The sequence below is a fragment of the Simochromis diagramma genome, unplaced genomic scaffold (genome assembly GCF_900408965.1).
Source record: "Simochromis diagramma unplaced genomic scaffold, fSimDia1.1 OVJJ01000510.1, whole genome shotgun sequence".
NCBI lineage: Eukaryota > Metazoa > Chordata > Actinopteri > Cichliformes > Cichlidae > Simochromis > Simochromis diagramma.
The window spans coordinates 291,414-306,026 of NW_024387326.1; the positions used below are offsets into that span (position 1 = coordinate 291,414).

General features: G+C 37.6%; 4 gene segments (V, D, J or C); all 4 read right to left on the bottom strand.

Moving 5' to 3' along the window:
- The window catches only part of LOC120717748, a 53,545-nt gene that overhangs the window by 35,454 nt on the left and 3,478 nt on the right, over window positions 1-14,613 (bottom strand).
- Window positions 58-508, bottom strand: LOC120717911. The segment is given in 2 exon segments: window positions 58-359; window positions 443-508. Coding segments are annotated over 2 exon segments (345 nt in total).
- Window positions 9,733-10,454, bottom strand: LOC120717900. The segment is given in 2 exon segments: window positions 9,733-10,271; window positions 10,377-10,454. Coding segments are annotated over 2 exon segments (405 nt in total).
- On the bottom strand, window positions 12,794-13,498 carry LOC120717896. The segment is given in 2 exon segments: window positions 12,794-13,305; window positions 13,394-13,498. Coding segments are annotated over 2 exon segments (438 nt in total).

A 14,613-nucleotide genomic window follows, 5' to 3' on the forward strand; every position in this document is an offset into this window, starting at 1 on the left:
ATGCTACAGTTGTTCAGGCCCTGACAGGTTTTTGTTCAGGGTTCCAAACAGTTTGTGTTACTGTGAGACTCTGGCACAGTAATACACAGCAGTGTCTTCAGGCTGCATGTTCTGACCATTTAGAGTCACTGTGTTGCTTGAAGTGTCCAAGTCAATGCTGAACTTGCTCTTTAGTGAATCTTTATAGTAAGAGCTCCCAGTATCTTTCATCCCAATCCACTCCAGTCCTTTTCCTGCAGGCTGTCTGATCCAGCCTGTCCACCAGCTAAGAGAATAAGAGACCTGACAGGTGATGGTCAGACGCTGACCTGGCTGCAGTATAACAGAGGGTGACTGTGTCAGCTGCTCGCAGTTTACACCTGTGAAGAAATTGTGTTGAATGCATTTAAATTAAAAGTGTGCAGTGTTCATGCTGTCAGTGTTTGTGTTCAGTGAGACTCACAGGATCCAGCAGCCAGCAGCAGCAGCAGAGCTACAGAGAACATGTTGGTGCTGAAGGTGATCTCCCAGGAGCTTCTATTCTTCTTTTGCAACCTGCAGCATTATATCAAGTCAGTGGGGGAGCTTACTTTGCATACAGATGGACGCTGATACATTATTAGAGATACACTTGATTGTTCAAGCAGTAATAGAGACTGTGTTTTTAACATTTTTTATAGATGAAAAACAAAAACAATCTTAAAAAATAACTCTGAAGCTCATTAAAAACTGAATTTTAAAAGAAAAATTTAAACTTGTCCTTGTGACAAGTTATTGAGATGTCCTGGGTGAACTCTGCCTCTTTGGCTTATGCAGGCTGGAATAAATAAAAATGAGAAAAGCAAGCCAAATATAATTTCTAAACATTGTGGAAGCCATTTGTTTCTGCCCAGTCTACAGTGCAGACATCAATATGAGAGGAAGAGGAGAACTTCAGAGGTTATGACCTTGCTGTTGAATCCATACAACGTGACAAAGTTTGATTTAATTGCTAATAAAACTGAAAGAAAAAAAACACTTTTTTTCATTTGAAAAAAATGTTATAACATTTACTGTACATGTAAATGTTATGTTCTATATTTCTGTATATAAATAAGTACTTTGCATAATTTGCATTTTATTGGTTTATAGATTAAAAAGTACGAAATAATAAATAAATACAAGCTCCAAAACTAAAATATTATTTTAATGAAATCATTTTATGTCATAAATTAATCACTTTATAACATGATTGATAACTGAATTCAGTTTCATGTACTGGCATTTTATTTTAGGGCTTTATCAATACTTACAAACTCACAATAGAGTCATTGCCAAGGATTTATAAAAAAAAAATAAAGAGACACAAAAAAACAGGAATTTGTTAGCAGTCTTAGAGCTTTTTTTTCTGACGCTGGCCCTGTAATACACAGCACTGTTTTCAGGCTGAATATTCTGTCCATTTACTGTAGGGTGTCTCTGCTGCAGACGGCACAATGTAACAGAACACAGTTTGTAGTTATATAGAATAGCTGATTTTTCAAATTTTTTAATTCAGTTTTTTTCTCTTTCATTGAATATAAAGGACCAGATTACTGTATCATTAGACTGAAATTGTTTTTTTCATAATACATAATAAAAGAAAATTAATAAAATAATAATAAAACAGATCTAACAAGTTATGAAAGGATTGGGTCTTTGCCTTGTGTCTCTGGAGGACAATAACAGCAGTGTCTTCAGGCTCCATATTTTGTCCATTTAGAGTCACTGTCTTGCTTGAAGTGTCTAAGTCAATGCTGAACTTGCACCTTAGTGAATCTTTGTAGTAAGTACTCCCAGTACTTTTCATCCCAATCCACTCCAGTCCTTTCCCTGCAGGCTGTCTGATCCAAGCTGTCCAGTGGCCAAGAGAATAAGAGACCTGACAGGTGATGGTTGCTGACCTGGCTGCACAATCATAGAGGCTGGCTGTGTCAGCTGTTCACATTATGAGAGAAAACAGGTCACACTGTGGCATTTAGTATAAATAGTAAAAATTTTAGTGCAAATAAAGGGAAACATTATTTAAAAAACAAATTTAGTGTTGGATTTGTTTTTAGTTTTGGAAAATAAAATCATCCTAATTCACACATGACAGATGAAAACATTTACATTTAAAATATTTATTGTAAAACTGTACAACACCAAGGCTTCACAAAACCAAGTTTATTGTAGTTTTGAGTGTGAGTGAGTTAAATGTATTTTTCTTTAATTTGGGGGAAAAACCTAAAATCAGTGTTTGACGTAGTTTGATGGGTTTTTGTACAGCGTTTCTTCCTTTTATCTCAGTGTGCCTCTCGAGCACAATAATAAACAGCTGAATCCTCAGTTGTCAGGCTGTTCATCTGCAGATACACCTGCTTTCTGCTGTTGTCTCTGGAGATGGTAAACCGACCTCTGACTGACTGAGAGTAGTAGCTGCCACTACTGTCACCCCAGATGACAGCAATCCACTCCAGTCCTTTTCCAGCAGCCTGTCTGATCCAAGCATTATTATAATCACCACCAAACCCTGAGTATGTACAGGTCAGTCTGTGGGAGTCTCCAGGCCTTTTAATCACTGATTCAGACTCTGTCATTGTTTGACCATCAGTACCTACAGAAATGTTAACAGCTCATTAGTCCAGTCATATTTTTTCACATGCTTATTTGTATAACAGAAATATATGTCCTTACCAGTCATGAAACAGAACAGAATCAGGAAAACGACTGCATAAACAGTTCTCATCATTCTAAGAGTCAGTTGCCTTTGTCCAGCCTGCTGTGTGTATATTAGTTTGAGTCCCTGAGTCTTACTCTCAAACCCATAAAAAGCTGCTGAAAACATCAGTTTTGCATTGACTCCTCCTCCTCAGCAAAACATATCTTAACCTGAAAAAAACAAATACACTGAAAAATTGTAACTTTAGTTTATTCTGGTGGTAATTTTACATTAAATGAGAATTCGAAAAGAAATGTCATTATTAAATCATTGGATTATATTGTATTACATAAGCAAACATACAGTATATTTATGCGTTAAACCAATACTGAACGATGTGATAATCAATGTATATACATTTGAATAATGTTTAAGCCGCATATTTTTGGCCCTGCCTAATAAAATCCAGGTGGCAGACTCTGTCCTTTTGATTTAAAGCTCTTTGCTCACAGCTTCATTTTCAAGATGATGTTCAGACTGTCTGTCCTGCTACAGTTGTCTGTCTGCCCTGTGAATTGCTTCACGTTGCAATGCATCAATTATTATTTTTATTTAGATCATTTGTTTAAGTCATTATTTATCCCTGATTTTCATTGATCTGTTTTTTCTTCTGGTTGTTCAGCAGGTTTGAATGGTCAGGCTTTGGAGTCCATTCCCTCCACTCCAGTGTTTAAAAAGCCCCAAGAAGCTCTCAGTCTTTCCTGTAGCGGAACCAGTTTCAATTTCACACACGGGCTTGACACTGAGACAAGAAGATATGACTGACTGGGGAGACAGAGGGAACATAGTCTGGACACAGGAGATGCACAAGGGTGACTAGACATGAAATGTGGAACACAGGGAGGGCACAGTAACAGAAACCTAAAAAATAGGAACTATGGCTATAACATATGCAGAGAACAATAAGGAGACAAAACCATGAATAACAATAAATCAGAGAATATAACTTAAACTAGAAATAACACACACTGGATCACAGACCCAGTACCATGACAAAGTACCACAGTAACCTCAGCAATTTACTTTCTGCTAATCACACTCTGTGAGGATTCTCAAAGATATAAATAAACTGAATAAAAATATTTTGAGATTAAAGCCTTAATGATGTTCCTAAGCATAAATGAACACGTGAATTTATGCTTAGGAAGTGTAATGTAAATACATTCACATTTTTTTGTTAGATTTTATTCCAGCTATTTTTATTTTTTTCATCTAAACGATCACAGAATTCAGGTGGAAAAGAGCAGGATTTTTATTTCCATACAAAGATTTGTTCAGATGTGAAAGTGTTTTTAATAACAGTCAATGAATAACCTTTCCCTGCAGGCTGTCTGATCCAAGCTGTGTACCAGCCAAGAGAATAAGAGACCTGACAGGTGATGGTCAGACGCTGACCTGGCTGCACAATCACAGAGGCTGGCTCCTTTTAGTCCCCTTTATGAAGTGGTGAGATGTTGTGGAAGTTTTCCATTTAAATAAAGCCTGCAGACGAGCGGTGAGCTGTAGCTAACACACATAATCAAAACACACAAAGAACAGACAGCCAAGCTTGTGGAGAGCCTACATGACCGCGGGGCAGACGGTCAGCAGAGTCTCCCGAGCCTAGCATGGCTCTCAGTTAAATACCTTCTTCAGGAACAAAAGGCAGTACACAGCTGTTTCACACCTTAAGGTTCACACTAGCTTGCTACCTCCCAGAGTCCTCAAAGAGACAAAAGATTCTTCCTGTGGAGTTGTCTGCTTCCCCCAACGTCCTTACTAGACCCCCACCATTTGTCTTACTGTATGGGTGTGAAACATGTTTAAATCCAGTGGTACCAAGGCATTATACAATAAAATAATGTGATTAATACATAAATAAAAGAAATTCCTATACAGAGACAATACAGAATACTTCAGAAGTAATTGTTATTTAATCAAATGAAAGAAGATTTAATACTGAGATTATACTAATATTTGTCTTGCTCAGCAGGACAAATATCAGTATTTCAATACCAGTTAGATATTGAATATCATTCATTTATGTCCTATTTCAGTATTTTTAATGTTTATATTTCTTTTAAAAATATTTTCTAATCATTTTGACAAAAAGTTAACTTTTCATTGATATTAAGGAACAGAAAATCAGCTACTAACCTTTAATGTCATTTGTATTTTCATATTTATGCCATCCCTTAAATATGCAAACCATGTTCTTCTACTATTGAGTGTATCTGGTACAGTAACATACAGCACAGTCCTCTGGTATTAGTCTGTGCACACTGCTGCCTATCCATCTGCAACAGCATCACTTTGTTTCAATCCTATCCATTCAAAAGCAAAGCATTTGACCACATTTCTAAATTATAAAGAATATGTTTATCTAAGCACCTATGTATTTTTTTCTCTATCATATGAAAATATCTCATATATAACTGCTACTTTGTTATTTAGTGAGAAACTGTGGTCTGCAGGCTTTTGGCGGACTGTAGATCATATTAACTGATCAGTCACACCTGCGTTCTGCTGATGTCTTTGGAGATGGCAAACTGGCCTTGGACTGACTAAGAGTAGTTGATGTCACTACCAGTATCGTAGTTCTAAGTAATCCACTCCAGTCCTTTTCCAGCAGCCTATCTGATCTAAACAACATGAATATCACGACTGAACCCTGAGTATGTGCAGGTCAGTCTTGGGGATTGTCCAGGCCTTTTAACCACAGACGCTTGCTTGAAGTGTCTACGTCAATGCGGAACTTATTCTTCAGTGAGTCTTTATAGGGAGAGCTCTCACTACTTTTCATTCCAATTCACTCCAGTCCTTTGCCTGCAGGCTGTGTGCTCAGCTGTCCAAGATGACAGGTGATAGCCAGTCTTCAGTTCATTTCTGAATAGCTAAAACCAAATTATGACTTGGTTTGATGTGTTGAGGTTTTGTACAACGTTTCTTCCTCTTGTGTCACTGTGGCTCCCGAGCACAATAATAAACAGCAGGATCCTCAATCATCCAGTTGTTCACCTGCAGATACACCTGCTTTCTGGTGTTGACTGTTCAAAAGAACTCGTATTTTAAATATGATAAACTTGACATTACACAGTGACTTTCTGCTGTTGAGTCTGGAGTCCGGCCCCTGACTGACTCAGAGTGATAGATGCTGTCACTGTTATGGCTGATAGTAACAGCAAACTGCAGTCCTTTTCCAGGAGTCTGAACCAAGCGTTTCAGTGATGGCTACTGAACCCTGAGTATGTACAGGTCAGTCTGTGTGAATCTCCAGGCCTTTTTAGTAGGGGTGCAACGATATACAAAATTCACGGTTCGGTTCGATACTTTGGTGTCACGGTTCGATATTTTTTCGATACAAAAAAATGTTCATGCCTTTTTAATTTGTCATTTATTAAAATTTTAAATATATATTTTAGCTCAAAAGTACAGTTTTTAAATTTTATGTTGCTGAAACAACAAAATAATAAAAAAATAAATCTATCTGATCGAGGAATCACTCATCTTTGGAAAAGAGAGTTTATTACAGAGAAATGTCTCTTTCCAAAATAAAAGCTATACTATACGCTTCTTCTGGGCTATATTCTCAGCAGCATATTAAACATATCAGGTCCCCATAAGGAGAATCATGTGCTAACGGCTGTCTAAATGACGCGGGTAAAGTTTGTAGAATGCGTGCTTGTTGTTTTTGTCTGCTTTCACTTGTCTTTGCACTAGGATGATGTCGGCGTAAATGTGCAGTCATATTCGTTGTGTTCCCACTAGTGCTGTCAGCGTTAATCTCGTTAAAATGACATTAACGCCACAACGCGGCAAATCTCTGTTAACGAGTTACCGCGGATCGCCCCGTGCGTGGGGCTGGACGGCGTCAACACGTTAACAAGCTAACTGCGCTAATGCACTAGTTCCCACCAATTGAGCATTGCGTGGCACATCCGACATACTGTTTTACTTTTGTCCATCACGCGCTTACCATCAGGGTCATACTTCACATGAAAACCAAAATAGCTCCAAACGCCAGCTCTGAATTAGGGTGGGGGAGGTTCAATTTCGGGTAGCGTTGAGGCAGTTGCCATGTTGCAACGAGCTTAGCTTCTGTCTTGCTAGCTTGCGCTGCGCTCAGTGGATCTGCACTCAACAGTGCAGCCTGGGCAGAGTAGTCGAACGCAGATCCACTGAGCGCTCAACACAGACAGCATCGTCAGAAGAAAAGTTGATAAAATAAATTTAAAAATTTGTATTGTTTGATACATATGCGTACCGAACCGAAAGCACTGTATCAAACGGTTCAATATCGATACGAGTATTGTTGCACCCCTACTTTTTACCACCGCCTCAAACTCAGTCAGCGTTTGACCCTCAGTACCTACAAATAGTCATCCAGAATTATCTTCTGTAATTAAAACATGTATCTCTCAACATTTTTTAATCTGTTCTTACCAGGCCTGTATATTAACAAGAGAAGAAAAACAACCATGAACTCATGAGAATTTATCATCAAAACCATTTTCCTGCCAGTCTTCAGTGGTGCAGCTCAATCTTGTCATGTCCGTTTTCATATTCTGCAGCACATATTCAAAGATGGAAGCAGTCTGAGGTAGCATCAGCTCCTCCTTATCAATCAATTTAACAAAAGAAATGGTCAAGCTAACCAAACAAACATATATACAAGTAATATGTATGTTCATCAGGGTTGATCATGTATGTTCAGCAGAAAAAGAAAGAAAATGATTTTTAGTGTTTCCTGGTTTTAGTATTTCCTGACTTTACCCCGAAGTAAATTTGAAAAAAGGTATTTATTTATTTATTTATAAATTCAATTATTTAAGTACCATGTTTTTCTTCATCACCCTTTGTTTCTGCTTCAGTGACCTTTTTTTAGCGTTTTATCTTTCACCAAGGGTTTCACCAAGTTAACTCAGAATAAGTTGAAAGACATTAACTCAGAATTTCAAGAGAATTAATTAAAACATTATGATATGTTCATGTGAAAAGTAGTGAAAATATTTATTTTTCTACATATCCTATATTTCCATTGCTATTTTCTTGTTTTCTTCTTTAAATTGTGGTTAAATGTTTATGAATTTTATTTTTCACATTGTTACCATAACATGTTTTTAGATTCTGTGTGTTTTACTAATATTTGTTCACAGATGGTGCAAACACAGGTGTTATTGTGACAGTGAGTTGAACATCATATTCTTGATCATCTGCTGCCCCCTGTAGGTTCCTGTGAAACTGTATAGCTGAAGGTTTTTGTAAAGCCTCTCTCATTACTTAAACCACTGTGTGCCTTTGGCACAGTAATACACAGCAGAGTCCTCTGGCTTTAGGTTGGAAAGGCTCAGATGCACCATGCTGTTGCTGTCATCTCTACTGATTTCTATTCGTCCACTCAGACTGCTCACATATCTGTTTCTGCTGGAAGATGAGTAGCCAATCTCCTATCCATTCCAGTGATTCTCCTGGTTTTTGTCTTATCCAGTTCATAGTACAGCAGCTAAACGTGAAACCAGATCCTCTGCAGGAGAGACTGAGAGTCTCCCCAGGCCGTTTCACTACAGGACTGGAAGGAATGGACTCCATACTCTGACCTGTAACACCTGAGGAGTTAAAAAGGAACCAGTGAGACAGACATCTGCAAAATGTTCTTATAGCACTCCATATAAGAACATAAACAATAAGAAGCAGAAGAACTCACAGTGAAGCAAAGAAGCAACCAGCAGCAGAGTGAGTGTCTGTGTCATTGTGAGTCTAGAGATTGTTCACTGCTGCTCCAACAATCAACACTCAGCACAAGACAAGTGAGCAGCACAGAAGTACACTGCACACAGTGAAGATTTGCATCAGGATATTATGATGAGGGAGGGGCTCTTGTGCTGGCATCTCTTATGATTAATAAGTCAGACTTTCATTGTAGCATTTATTATTTGAAACAACTTCTTCATCATGCAGTATAATAACCAAAAATAATTAAATAATTGCTGAATATACCATTCATCCAAAGTCTTAAGGATAAACATAAGCACTATATAACTATTATGTAAATGTTTAAAAACATATGAATCTGAATGATTTCATTTGTTCTTCATTCTTTATTTTGATGAAGTCATTTCTTAATTCATTTAAATTACACAATCAGCTGTGCTTCCTTAATTAGATAAAGTCTTACATGCTCAGTAGTTTTTTCCCAATCCTTACTGTTGGTATAAATCCAACAGTGTTTCAGTAATTATGGATTGTCTCTTTAGTCTAATATATGTTTAAAAAAGCACAGAGGCTGAATGTGTTCTGTGAGGAAAATGCTGAATTTTAACTTGTGCAACATTTAAAATCAGAAGTACAGAAAATTACAATATTGGTGTTGGTGGTTTGTGTTATTGTGACTCTGTGGCACAAGTATATCCAACACATTAGATACAAATCCACCCCAGTCCTTTTTCCTGCTGGCTGGTTGACTGAAGCTGTGAGGCTCACAGGATCCAACAGCTGCAGAGCTGTAGAGAAAATTGAAAGTGACCTGATGGGAGCTTCACTTTTAATGCTGAAACTGACATGATGAGGTCAAGTCTTTACGGAAGACTGTTAAAGAAATTACTTTGAATGGAAAATTTCATGGATATAAAAGCAGGCTTGTCGTTGCACAAGTACTTAAGGCTCCTTCACTAAATTATTGGTTTGCTCAAATTCACCCCAAGTGTCAGATAGAGTTCATTTTCTTCTTCAAGTACATGTCAGCTCCTCTGGGCCTTATTGCTTATGTATTATTTTTAAACCTGGCTATCAGAGAATTTGAAGGTATGTACATATTTCACATCTGTATGACGCCCCCTGAAAATTTAACATGTAACTACTTAATGTTGTGTATCTTAAAACACACAGAAGTAGATGTTTTGTAGCTTCTGGAGTGATGTATGTTGCTGTGCATGAAAACCAGTTAACTACATTTGGCTTCAAAATATTTCTGCCAAATATCATGTTTTATTTGTGTTAATGTAATATTTTCAAACAGTTTATTTATGAATTAACAAGTAATGAATTCAACAGTGCAGTAAAACTTTCAAGTACAGGCATTTTTCCCAACAACAACAGATGAATATGTTCTTAAACAGCATACATAATAAAAACAGGAAGTCCACAGCTTTCATTCTGTATGTAAAAGCATGGTGCCAGACATAATATCTTAAATTTATCTTCCACTGTTTCCTTCATTTGTTGACTGCAAGACTGAGTTAAAAGGTTTTTGTAAAGCCTCCCTGAGTATTTACACCACTGTGAGAGTGTCTAGCACAGTAATACACAGCAGAGTCCTCTGGCTTTAGGTTGGACAGTCTCAGATACACCATGCTGTTGCTGTTGTCTTTGGTGATTTCTATACGTCCTTCCACACTACTCGCATAAGCAGTTCTACTTGCATCAGCCCAAATGACTCCTAACCATTCTAATGCTTTTCCAGCAGGTTGTCTGATCCAGTCCATTCCAAAGCTGCCAAAATTGAAACCACTTCCTCTACAGGAAAGACTGACAGCTTCCTGAGGCTTTTTCAGCACTGGAGTGGAAGGAATGGACTCCATAGCCTGACCATTCAAACCTGCCAAAAATAAAACAGAAATAAAAAGAGATCAGTGAAGTTATAAATACATGCAGGAACATTTGATGAACTAATTTCCACATGCTGTGTTATGAAGCAGCTTACAGGGCAGACAGAGCGCTGTCAGCAGAACAGACAGTCTGAGCATCATCTTGAAAGAGAAGGTGTGAAGGAAGTGCTTTGAGAGGACAGCCAGTCATAACAAAACATAAGTAAGCCGTCTGGATTTAAATAGGGAGGGACTAAAATGTCTGGGTCACGCAAAATTCAAATGAATTGAAATTTCTCCTTTTACAGTTTCTCCATTTTATTATAGGACTGTAAAAAAAAAAATTATTTATGTATTTTTTTAAATTGGGTTGTATTTATTGTGGTTATTTTAAGGATTTTTGGTACAATCTGCTACAACAACGCCTTTTGAAAATTTCATTATATGTGTATTCTTTGCATCCAGTGAGGGTGGAGTGAGGATTATGACATTATTATCATATATTATATCATATGAAGTCTATAATTAGTGAAGAGAGAAATGTTTAATAAATCACAGGACTAAAAAAAAAAGGGTTGATTATCTGACACAGTAATACACTGATCATTAGAGTCAATGCACTACTAGAACAGTCTGTGTTGATGTTGAACTTGTTCTTTATTGCTTGTACTGTGTGCTGTGTCTGACATGTACACTACAAATGGGCTCGGTTTCCTTTCCTGCATGCATTAATTTTTCAACAACACTCTTCCTAAAGAAAATAAAAATGTAGTATCCAGAAAAGCTCTCTGGCATCTCTGGGCACAAGCTCTGGTTGATGAAAATACACCACATATAGTAACACTGTGTCCGTGTCGTAGAGCAGCATTCTTCCTTTGGAACAGAGTGAGTTAAATTGCCTGTTTTGTTATATTTCATGAAATTTGAAATATACAGTAGTATGGTTGTTTGTACAAAAAATGGGAGTTTAAATAATTTGAAAAAATTGTTGGTTTATTTATTCAGTCTTTCAACTTCTATGGAAACAAAGGTCTGTTTGTAAATCAAATCCTGACAGACCACTGCATTTGTTTAGGATTCGTCTTAGTTCAAACTATAAGATCAAAGACATTCCTTTGTGTCTGACAACCTCTCCAGCCAATTTGGTGCTTGGGGAGGCTGATGGAGGTTTTATTGTAGATGCATCCTACCTGAGAGATCTCTTTCTTGTGTTGTAAGCTTCCTGCTTTTATGATCCTTTTGGTGAGCAGGAGGTCACACAAACATATACACAGACACATGTTCGTGCACACACACACACACACATACACACACACAGTGCCTTGTCTTTTGTAACCAAGGGGGTTCTACGGTGGGAGGTGCTTGTGTTATATTGTGTAAACTGTAACTGTCATGGGAATAAATAGCTGCGAGGAGAGCTGCTCTTTGAAGGATTTGGGCTAGAGACAGGTGAGGAGCATTAAGCCCCACCGCCTGGTTCTGACCAAAGCTTCCCTCGTTAGCGAGTAAAAGACCGGTTGAAGATGCTCTGTCTTCTTTTTCGTTCTTCATGAGGAATAAGTCTCTAAACTGGCGGGGCCTGTGGAAACACAGACTCAAAAGTGAACTGCTAGTGAAAATTGTTTTCTTCACAAATAACTCTCTTACTGAACTAACACAGCCGAACCCTCAACATGTTTGTACTCTTTGGTCATATTGTCTTCATATTAAATAACTTTTTTTAAACAACTTATTTTCAAATTGCACTCAACAACAAATAAATCCCCCATAACAAAAAAGTAACTTCAAGGGCCAAATTGTATTATATTTTTTCACGTCAATATTTGGGCCGCAAGTAGGGGTGATGTGGGCTACAAGTGGCCCTTGGGCTATGAGTTTGAGACCCCTGCTTTAGACTATTTATGTGCAGATACAGCTGCTGTCTTTGTTGTCTATAAAGATGATAAACTGTCTCTGAATTGGTGTGGGTAACATTTGTTGCTACTACTACTTCAGTGATGGTAGTGGTCACCCTCTGGAGCCATTTTCCAACAGTCTGTCGGATGCAGCTCATTCATTACTCAACGTCAAAGTCAGCGTTATTTTCAAAAACCATGTGTACAGATCACACACAGGAATTTGAAATTACAGTGCCCCCACAGCCCTCAGTGTTACACTAAAACAACATAAAAGATAAAAAGATAAAAATCTTATGTACAAAACAATCTTATCTACACAAGAGTTTCCAACACAATCCAAGAGTCCATGTGACAACAAACAAAACTGTTCTTTCTGATTTTTGATCATTATTCTATCATTTCACAATCAGGATTCTCTGGTTTCTGAGACGAAGGGAACCTTTTTTCTGTCAATAAATGTGGTTTTCTATATTTAACTTTAATCAACAATTCATTCACAAGTATCTGTGCAGGTTTTTGCTTTTAGTTGTAGATGATGCAGTCAAAATACAATTTTAAAAACAATTAGCCTGTCAATGAAAACATTTTAAGTCACAATTTGAAATCATTTATATTAAAGAACACAGTAAAGCTTATTCATGCTGTGACATTTTTTATCAAATATTTCAAAATCAGTTTTGTAGAATTTCCACACAAACTGAAGAGTTTATCTATGAACTGTTTCCTTCCCACTGAAAAGCTTTTGAATACATTGCTGGTCTTAGAGCGCCACCTCTAGTGCCTTTATGTTACAGCTGCTCGGCTACTGAGGGGTTTTTGTTCAGGTCTGCTGATGGTTTGTGAGACTGTGACTCTCTGGCACAGTAATACACAGCAGTGTCTTCAGGCTGCATATTCTGTCCATTTAGAGTCACTGTCTTTCTGGAAGTGTCTAAGTCAATGCTAAACTTGCTCTTTAGTGAATCTTTAAAGTGAGTGCCAGAAGTATATCGCATCCCAATCCACTCCAGTCCTTTCCCTGCAGGCTGTCTGATCCAAGCTGTGTAGTAGCCACTTAGAGAATAAGAGACCTGACAGGTGATGGTCAGACGCTGACCTGGCTGCACAATCACAGAGGGTGGCTGTGTCAGCTGTTCACACATCACACCTGTGGAGAAAACAAGTTGAATGCAGTTCTATAAAAGTAACAGTGTGTGGTGTCCATGCTGTCAGTGTTTGTGTTCAGTGAGACTCACAGGATCCAGCAGCCAGCAGCAGCAGCAGAGCTACAGAGAACATGTTGGTGCTGAAGGTGATCTGACGGGAGCTTCTCATCTGATGAAACTGACGGACTGATTTCAAGTCTTTATTTCAAACTGAGAGGAAGTTCACTTTGCATACACATGGAAACTGTCAGGTTATAACTGAAACATGTGTTACCGCTTTGCTAACAGAGAGTTTGGAGAGGTGGGAAACTGAAATGTAACTTTAAAAGCAGATTTATTTGAAGAATCAAACATTAAATTATGTTTTTAGGCTACATGAGCTGTTGAGTGTTTTATGTTTATCATACACATTACTGTGTATAACAAGGTAAATCAAAGTGGATTCTATTCATTACTATCAAAATGAATAAATGAATAATGATGAATCATTTCTGTGAATGTAAATTGCAAATTTTAAATGCTGTGTTTTGTACCGCGTTTCTTCTTCTTGTGTCCCTGTGGCTCTCGAGCACAATAATAAACAACAGAATCTTCCTGCTGTCACATTGTTTGTCTGCCAATGCACCTGATTTCCGTTGTTGTCTCTTTAAATGATAAATCAGCCTTTGACTGATTGAAAGTAGGTGACATGGTAACTTTTACTGCGGATCCAAACAATTTACTCCAGTCCTGTGTGATCCAGTCACAATCACCTCTGAAGCCTGAGTATGTACAGGTAGATCTGTGGGATTCTCCAGACCTTTTAATCATTAAATTTAAGCTCATTAGTTCTTACTTATCCATATATATTATGTAAAAACTTATCTCACATATTAAGTAACTACAAGTTACTTAGAGATTTTAATTGATGTCTACTTCTCAACAAAACATACTGCTGAAAAAATAGATTATGTATATTTACAGGATTTTTGTAGTGATGATTTTAGCAGCTTAATAGCTCTTTTATAGAGGAAGCTATTTGCGCTGAACTAGATACTAGTTTGTGCACATGGCCGAAAATTTGTGTTGTGCTGATCACTGTCTTTTAACTGTATATCATCATATTTTGCACCCACTCAAATACACATAACATGTCTTTATAGTTATCATTGCAAGCTCTGTTAAAAGTGTTAGAGCGCCTCCTCTGGTGGTTTGATGCAACTTCTCAGCCATCTTCCACTCAGCCAGTGAAAAGTGTTCCTTCCACTCTTGAGGAAATGATTCTGGGGCCAGCACCCAACCCATACCTTCCTTGTATTTTATGTTTGTAT